The sequence below is a fragment of the Pectinophora gossypiella genome, unplaced genomic scaffold (assembly GCF_024362695.1).
Source record: "Pectinophora gossypiella unplaced genomic scaffold, ilPecGoss1.1 Pgos_99, whole genome shotgun sequence".
NCBI classification, from domain to species: domain Eukaryota; kingdom Metazoa; phylum Arthropoda; class Insecta; order Lepidoptera; family Gelechiidae; genus Pectinophora; species Pectinophora gossypiella.
Genome location: NW_026063309.1, coordinates 38,340 through 47,966, shown reverse-complemented (window position 1 = coordinate 47,966; position 9,627 = coordinate 38,340). Strand labels below are relative to the sequence as shown.

At 42.7% G+C, this 9,627-nt stretch overlaps 1 protein-coding gene across 1 annotated transcript; it reads right to left on the bottom strand.

Moving 5' to 3' along the window:
- Positions 1-1,295: 1,295 nt before the first annotated feature.
- LOC126381722 (proline--tRNA ligase-like) lies at positions 1,296-9,004 on the bottom strand. The gene is made up of 7 exons (XM_050031173.1): positions 8,819-9,004; positions 8,247-8,358; positions 7,300-7,439; positions 5,707-5,787; positions 3,640-3,820; positions 2,221-2,408; positions 1,296-1,435 (listed from the first exon to the last, which is right to left on the bottom strand). The coding sequence occupies exons 1-7, from the start codon at positions 8,909-8,911 to the stop codon at positions 1,313-1,315; spliced, it is 918 nt and encodes a 305-aa protein (XP_049887130.1). The 5' UTR covers positions 8,912-9,004; the 3' UTR covers positions 1,296-1,312.
- Positions 9,005-9,627: the final 623 nt, after the last annotated feature.

The window sequence follows — 9,627 nt, the reverse complement described above, 5'->3', positions numbered from 1 at the left end:
GCGGCCATATTAGGGCACAGCTTCTTTATTAAGGAGTAAGTGGCCTTATTAGGGCATTGCGGCCATATTAGGGCACAGCTTCTTTATTAAGGAGTAAGTGGCCTTATTAGGGCATTGCGGCCATATTAGGGCACAGCTTCTTTATTAAGGAGTAAGTGGCCTTATTAGGACACTACGGCCATATTAGGGCCAGCTGCTTAAATTAGGAGTAAGTGGCCTTATTAGGACACCGCGGCCATATTGGAGCATAGCGGCTATATTGGGGACTAAGAAGGCTTGTTAGTGCAAAGTGGCTTAACTGGAGTGTTTATTATGTATAAATTTAGTCATAATAGTGTTATCGGGGACTAGGGCCCATATTGGATGCTAGTGGGCATATCGGTGCAAAGTGGACTTTTTGGGTTAAGCGGCCATATTAGGACAACGCGTCTTTACTGGGGGCCAAGAGGGCTTTATAATACCAAGTGGCCTTATTGTGACCAAGCGGCCATATTAGGGCAAAATGACTTTACTGGGGGCAAGAGGGCTTGTCAGCGTCGAGCGGCCATGTTAGGGCAACCAGCTTTGCTGTGGCCAAGGGGGCTTATTTGTGCCAAATGGCCTTATTAGAGCGTAGCGACCATATTAGAGCAAAGTGGCTATATTGGGGAGTAAAGAGGCTTGTTATGGAAATGCGGCCATATTAGAGCAAAGCGGCAACACTGGGGACTAAGAAGGCTTGTTAGTGCAAAGTGGCTTAACTGGAGCCAAGTGGCTTTATTAGGTCCAAACCGCGTAGTTGTGCCTTAATGCGCGTTTAATCGTATGTGTTTGTGTATTACCTAGTGATACCGATCCCGTAGCACAACATACAGAGATGACGATTTTTATTGTGTATAAATTTAGTCATAATAGTGTTATCGGAGATATGGGCCCATATTGGATGCTAATGGGCATATCGGTGCCAAATGGACGTTTCGGGTTAAGCGGCCATATTAGGACAACGCGTCCTTATTAGGGACCAAGAGGGCTTAATAATGCCAAGTGGCCTTAATGTGGCCGAGCCGCCATATTAGGGCAAAATGACTTTACTGGGATGCAAGGAGGCTTTTTAATGCCAAATGGCCGTATTAGTGTCAAGTGGCCGCATTAGGGCACCAAACGTCTTATTTATGCCAGTGGCTTTATTAGGGCATAGCGGCCATATTAGAGCACAACGGCTATACTGGGGACTAAGGGGGCTTGTTATTGCCAAATGGCCTTATTAAAGCAAAGTGGCTTTATTAGGGCCAAGGGGCTTAATGCGTGTTTATTCGTATGTGTATTTGTGTATTTACCTAGTGATACCGATCCCGTAGCACGACATAACGATAGGCTGCGGTGCGCCGCTTGCCGGCGTGAACGTAGCTCGCAGTGGCTCGCTGTACTTTGTTCCCAGGATGAAGGTATGGCCCACCTGGCGTTATAAGACAACAAACATGAACAGCGAACAAGCAAACATGTTTTTTTTTTGTATTTTAAAGCAATAAAGAGTATACAAACAAACAGCCTGTATCGCCGCCTCATAGTCAAAACCGCGTAAGCACCTTTTTTAAATATCCCTTCGGATGTCATTTTTGTTAATAAAACCGCGCAATAGATTTCTATTGAAATTAATTGATTTTGTTGGAGAAAATCACACCACAATGTGTTTTTTTAAAACGCGGTTACGTATGTAACGCAAGAGGCTTTATTAGGACCAAGGGGCATTATTTAGGGCAACTGGCCGTATTATGGCCAAGGCCCCTTTTGGGGATAACGATTAAGACCTAGTGGCATCCTTGGTAGCAAGAGACCATATTTGTAATAAACGGCCATATTGGAACCAAGCATTCAAATTTAGTCAATGCGGCCTTCTGACATAATTAGATCAATGTGGCTATATCGGCCTTATTGGGGCAAGTAATCTTAATGGGGGTTGCGATTTATTGGAAGCATGAGGCCATATTGAGGCTAGTGGTCATATTGCGGCCAAGCGGCCTCATTGGTTCCGAACGGCCTTTTTTATTTTTGGGCGAAGTGGCCGTGATAGCGCCACGTACCTTATTAAAGTCAATTGCGCGTATTAGATTTAAGTAGATTTTGTTGAGACATACTCTTATTCGGACGCCTTATTAAGAGAAGTGGTCATAGTTGAGTTACTGTTGAGTACAGTTACTATTGAATGACTAATGTAGCAATCATGATTTACATGTAACTAACCTCAACACTATTTCCCCGCCGCAGCGTCCCCCCGCACTGACACCGTCTCTCCGCGTCTCTCTCGGAGGGATCCGCCAGCCGCGCGTGCGAGCAGGACAGACACACGTCCACCGCGTCCTCGCCCGCGCCCGCCACGCACTGCCACTCGTGAGACAGAGACCCGCCCATCTCGCCTGTTGGTGCTTCCACTGGAATATTGCAGATCATTCAAATTCAAAAATATGTTTATTAGGTAAGAAAGTTACACTTTGAATCATTAATTTTGACCATAACGAACGTCTCATCCGCCACAAACTACTGCAGCTTCTCACAGCCTGTATAGCTGGGGACAAGAAGCTTCAAGAAAAACCTCAGCACAAAAGAAACGCTTTAATGACATAAGCACACGATTATATGTAATTGGGATAGTCCGAGGTACATCTATCATAAGATGAATCATGGATAATGGGACGAGTCATGAACGGAACGAATCATGGATGGGGCGAATCATGAATGGGACGAATCTTGAATGGAACGAAACATGGATGGGACGAAACATGAATGGGACGAAACATGAATGTGACGAAACATGAATGGGACGAATCAAAGATGGTACGAGTCATGACTGGGACGAATCATAAATAGGACGAATCATAAATGGGATGAGTCATGACTGGGACGAATTAAAGATGGGACGAGTCATGACTGGGACGAATCATGAATGGGACGATTTATGGATGGGACGAATCTTGGGTGGGACGAATCTAGAATGGGACGAATCGCGGATGAGACGCAACGTGAATGGGGCGAATCAAAGATGGTACGAGTCATGACAGGGGCGAATCATAAATAGGACGAATCATAAATGGGATGAGTCATGACTGGGACGAATTAAAGATGGGACGAGTCATGACTGGGACGAATCATCAATGGGACGAATTATGGATGGGACGAATCTTGAATGGAACGAAACATGGATGGGACGAAACATGAATGGGACGAAACATGAATGGGACGAAACATGAATGGGACGAAACATGAATGGGACGAATCTTGAATGGGACGAAACATGAATGGGCCGAATAATGAATGGGACGAATCATGGAGACGAATCGTGAATGGGACGCATCGTAAATGGGATGAATCATGGATGGGACGAATCATGAATGGGACGAATCTTGAATGGGACGAAACATGAATGGGCCGAATAATGAATGGGACGAATCATGAATGGAACGCATCGTAAATGGGATAAGTCATGGATGGGACGAATCATGAATGGGACGAATCTTGAATGGGACGAATCTTGAATGGGACGAATCTTGAATGGGACGAATCGTGGATGGGGCAAATCATGGATGGGGCGAATCACTGTCGGGACGAATCATCACTATTGGGCGAATAACTCTTCACCTAGCTTTCATCTAGTATAACACCCACCTCGGTGTACATTCAGTTGCAGCTCATCAAATAGCCTCCTGTAAGCTCCGGTAACTCGCTCGTACTGCTCTCGTGCGCAGTCCGCGGCTGCGTGCGCGCCGTACGCGTCCAACATGCGGAACTCCCGCGCACGTAACAGTCCGTGCTTCGGCCGATGTTCATCGCGATATTTGTTGCCTATCTGGAAAGATTAAGTTGATTTTATTATACTAGAAGATATGTCAAGAAACTTCAATAGCAACACATCTTTTAAATCAATTAATTTGGTATAAAATACAGGATGTTAGTGACATCGTATCGAATACTGAGGGGGATCGTGATTCTGAGTATTACATTTCGCGACTTACAGTGCAGAAGCGCCAATGCGCCGTGAAACTTTAAATATAAACAGTATAATAAAAAACATATGAAACTTAAGTTTAAACAATATAAAAACATATTTAATTTTCACACATCATTCATCTTCTCGCAGAACCTCAGACACTCGCGACACACATACGTCCACTCACTCACAAACAGATCACACTCTGGTGCTGATGCAAGGAGTGCATTAAGCATGTGCACGGCACGGAGGAGGGGCGAGTATAATATCATGTGGAATTTCCTGTTGGAAAATTATGTTTTTTTTTTAATGATTTTCAGTTTCAACGGAAAATTCCACTTGATAGCAACTCAGAATCATGGTTTGAATTTCTCAAAGTTTTCGTTACGGTGTCACTAATACTCTGTATGATTTTATACCTAAATTGATTTAAAAGAGTCTTTTCGGCGGGAAACGGGAACGGGACAGTTGCTTTCTTCATTGAGTAATCTAAATAATTAATACGAAGTGGTGTTTTGTGGTTAATGATCGCATTAAGTTAGTCGGAAGACATTCGCGAGTGTTATTATATTGGAGTATTCAATGAACAAAGTGTATCTATCTGCCTATTTTCGCTTCGTGGCAGGAAGCCACTTCATAACTCAAAAGTTTATGCGGACTTTTGAGTTAATTCGTTTGGGGTTCGGAGTAGGAGTCTACTCCGAGGGTGGGGGCTTAGGTTTCATCATCATCACCTTTCATCATTTCATTAATCATCAAGAAAAAAAATACGTCAGACATGGCTGTATGGGCATAGTACCCTTTGCCTTACCCTTCGGGGAAAACCAAAACAAAAAAAAAATGATTTAAAAGATGTGTTGCTGTTGCAGTTTCTTGTAATTTATTGTCCTCAGCCATAACAGCTTGTGAAATGACGTAGATTCAAAAATGACAAATTGACCTTCAACAAGTTTATCTACAGTAACTTAATTCATTATTAAAAAATATATATATGTCGGCGTTAGTTATGAATTAAGAAGAGAAATTGATCAAATCGGAAAATAAAATGAAGTTACATCACTTCCGTTATGAAGTTGCAACGCTCCGACGAAAGGTGGCGTACGGCCAGAGCTGCGTGAAGTCGGAGAGTCACTACAGAGTCGTCGTGTCGAGCGGACGTGCACTGCCGTTCTAGTCGGGCAGTCTACCGCGAACCATCGTCTTGAGCGGACGTGTCGAATAATTACGATCGGAACGTGGAGTGCTATAGTCGCTCACCTATAACTTGTAGGGACGTCAAGAAAGTGTGATCGGAAAAGAGTACCTAGCAAGTACGTTCACATGTCCCGATGATTCGGTCCGAATATAGGAACCATGGGTGGTGGAGGGCAAGTAGAGGGCGAGTAGCCCCTTCGCGCTAACGTCCTTATGCGCACTAGATAACGAGAGACTGTGTAACCGTTACGAATACCGTGACGTTGCCGTGAGTGTGTACCTTATGCTGTGACTTTATTTAATCGTGATACAAAAACTATGTGGAAGTAAATAAAATGATTGTGATACTGATGACGGCCATTATTGTCTTCTAACGCCCACCCTCCATTCTGATGATGATGTTACGACACCCCCCTCTGCTACGACATATATATAAAAACGAAAAAGGGGTTGAAAGGGTTGACGGACGGACAAGAAAGCGAAAAAAAAACTTTTCGAAATGGCCTTTCAGCGCTCACCATTATGTCCGACCAAGTAGTTAATGCGTGTACCTGGTACAGTAGCAGTGGGAGCTGCTTGTATGACAAGGGCCCGACATCAGCCAGAAGATCTGCTATGGACTCCTCATGTGTCTGAAATGCAAATAATAATAATTGTATCTTTGTTATTAACATTGGTCGAGCAGGCGCCATAGTCCCATAGCCCCAGTATCCCGGTCCACTAACCCCCAACCCAATAGCCCAGTTCCCTTTGTTCCCTCTCTCTCTCTCTCCTTGGCATTTATTATTCCCATCTGATGGTGGGGTCTGCCTTCTTCGTACTTCTCTTCCACTTCGCTCTATCGGACCAGTTCCCTTTGTTCCCATAATCTGCAATTCTTCTTCTATTGTGTGGATCGTGAGGTGAATTACCAACCCCATCAACCCTGGTGTCAGGGTTATTACTGAGCCGCCATAGGCCCCTGACATGACTCATGTAACGACTACGTACTTACATCAGTAAGTAATCACCGGGACCAACGGCTTAACGTGTCTTTTAGCACGGATCTTTTTACTTTTTGGACAATCAGGTGATCAGCCTGTAATGTCCTAACCAAACTACAGGACCTCCGGATTATGAAAACGCTCAACCACTGGACCACGGAGGCCGTTATCTGCAATAGTCCTATACGAACCGGGGATTGTCTTTGGGTGCACTCCCATAGTGCATACAGGGATAATCGCCGGTTGGTGTCACATCACATTTAGAGTAAATTGTCTTAAGGGGCCTCTACGTGTTGGCTTCGGCCCCCTGCACGACTTCCAAAAGTCCGGGACTCCGTAGGCCCGAGATACGGAAACGACATACAAATAATAATAATAATATTTGGTTACTTAAAAATGTGCTTATATTCTAAATATTTTATAGGAGTTGTACAGGGTTCCCCAAACTAGGCAATGCCTGAAGCCTGGAGAACCGATTATTATTTTTTTTTTTATTAGAAACTAGTCTTAATATTACTTACAGTGTACCATACATACACACATAAACTCACGCCTATTTCCCACCGGGGTAAGCAGAGACTATAGAATTCCATTTGCTTCGATCCTGACACACTTGTCTTCCTTCCTTCACATTCATCAATCGCTTTATACACGCACGCCGGTTCAGAGTATACATATATCAATCATGGTATAACTAAATCAGGTATGCTCAATCCTATGACAAGCCGCCATTGCTAGCCCATTAATGACGTAAGTGTTACCATTAAATTGGTATCTCCAACATTCCAAAGACGTAAATTATATTATTGAAAATTAAGTGAATTACTAACTAACGTATTTCATTACTTTATACAAAAATCATTAAAAGTGGACGTAAATATTTTACTGAAAGTACGAAATTTCCTTGAAAAGCAAATATAAAAACATTGGACGTGGGTAATTTATTTTTTACGAAATGGCAACGCTGGGTCGGATGACGTCAGCTGGGCTAACCTTGAAATGCTAGCTGTCAGTTTTGAGCATATCTGGTTTTCTTATACCATGGATCCAACGGTGTTACGTTGGAAGTTGTATAATATGCGTCACGCTGTGAAAACTTCGTTAGCGCGTTTTAGGACTGCATTATTGAATGGTGGCGCCATCTGTTGTATATGAACTGACCGGTGCGAGTAAATACTTCTTGTCGTGTCTATCCTTCACCGTCATCAGCTCGGGCCCCCCACCAGCCAGGCGACCTGATCTCTCCCACAACGACTCCGACGCCAGGGCCGGAAACGATATGCGCTGGGCACCCGTGCTCTCTGGAATATAATGGCAGATAGTTTAGAAAATATGCTAATGCTAGGGTTGTGCAGTCACAAGTACTAATATGTATACACTTTCAAACCATGTCACATTATTTTTTTTATTAATTTAATAATTTTTTTATTATTTTTTTCTACAGTGGGTACATGATATTGCTCATGACTGTACTCCATTGTGGGTTGTACTCCACCTCACACCCCACACAATGGAAGAAGAATGCCACGGAATTTTAGAATCATCTTTCTAGCATACAACTCTCTTTAAATTGCTGTGCCCAATCCGGGTCCATATGTGTTACATACCTTATATTACCAACCTCCTACCATGTGGAACGCATTAAATGATATGATTATGATTATGATACATAAATAGCCTATATACGTCCCACTGCTGGGCACAGGCCTCCCCTATCAACCGGAGGGGGTATGGAGTATAATCCTAATATTTTCTTGTTTTTCACAGGGCTGGCAGAGGAGTCTGTGCAATTTCATATAAATCGGTGCAGTGGTTTAATGGAACAGCAAAGGAAAAAAGAAAAACAGAGACACAGTTACTTCAATTAAATATTTTGTTATTATTATTTTATACATCAAAATTATATTATTATTATTATTTGTATGTCGTTTCCATATCTCGGGCCTATGGAGTCCTGGACGCGTGCATGGGGCCGAAGCCATCACGTAGAGGCCCCTTAAGACAATTAAATCTAAATATGTTGTGACACCAACCGGCGATTATGCCTGTATGCACTATGGGAGTGCACCCAAAGACAATCCCCTTACCTTATGTGAACTTTACCTTACCTATATGTTTCTGTACTAAAGCCTCCAACTTATCCAGGGCTCGTCTCGCCAGTGGCAGCAACGTGAAGAGACCCGCCGCTGTGGGTCGTACCAGGCCACATTCTAACAGGAGCTAGAATTGTAAGTAAAAAACATTCTCTATCTCTCTCTTCTAACGTGTGGGTTGTGAGGTGGATTTCCAACCTCATCAACCTAAAAAACATTGTTAATAATATAAGAAAGGTCAGGTCTAGAATACTCTATACCGGTGAGCATGCATGTCTTGATGAGATCGAAAGAAGCGAGAGGGCGCGTCAGGATCGCAGTGAGTGGAATTCCGTGGTCTCTGCCTACCCCAACAGGATATAGGCGTGATCTTAACGTGGGATTACAAAGTATTTTTGGTGATACTTCCCTACTACGAACCGAAATGCACAATCACTAGACCACGGACACTTTTGTACTAGACAAACGTGATAGGTTGTGAGCCGTAACCTACGAGCCAACTGGAGGAGCCTTTAAATGTTATAACAACGAAAGAAGCAAAGATTTTGAGTAAAAAATAAAAGTAAATAAGAATTATTCACTCTTACCTTCTGACTTTTGCAGGTAATTTCCGTGTTTTTGATATTAGCATTTTTTGGTATTGATATTATAGGCTGGAACAACTGTGACACGTATCGCATTGTATAAAATAAATTCTTTTTAACACAGAAAATCAAATATTTTGTTATATTTTCGTGTAATCCGCTAGATTGAGGTTAGAATTTGGAAATCGACAGCGAACAGCTGATTGTCAATTTGACAATTGGATGTTTTTTTACACTAAGGCAGGCAAAAGACTTAAGCCATACAGCCAAATTGTAGGACATTCTCCGCCTCGAACTGATAAGAATGAATTTTGCCTCGCCCCGTCGCGTATCACTTTAGCTTTAGTATAAGTTTATAACCCTGTCTCTCTCGCACGCACGGGGTTAGATAGCACTGTATAGTGTTTGTTAGAAAGCGATTTTTATTATATGAGGTATTCGGGTTGTGATATTGTTGGTAAAATAATTATGCAATAATACGAACTAACCTTATCTTTAATCTGTTCCATGTAAGCTCTTCTTGGTCTTCCCCTTCCTCTCTTTCCTTCTACAGATGATGTTTTTAATAAATTCGTCGTGTCTTATAGGGAAGTCAAGGAATTGGCCTTTGATAGACTGGAATGGAAAATGCTGCACCGACAAGAGCGTGGCTCTTAAATTGATGATTATGATGATGATACGAACTAAACAGAGAGATACTTTGCTAGGTACCTACCTAGTGGATATTCACACCAAAAGCGTTCAGCTAACCATGTAATAGAAAAACACAGGCCGGCTTGCTATAGCAGGGAGCGATTACGTTGATAGGCAAA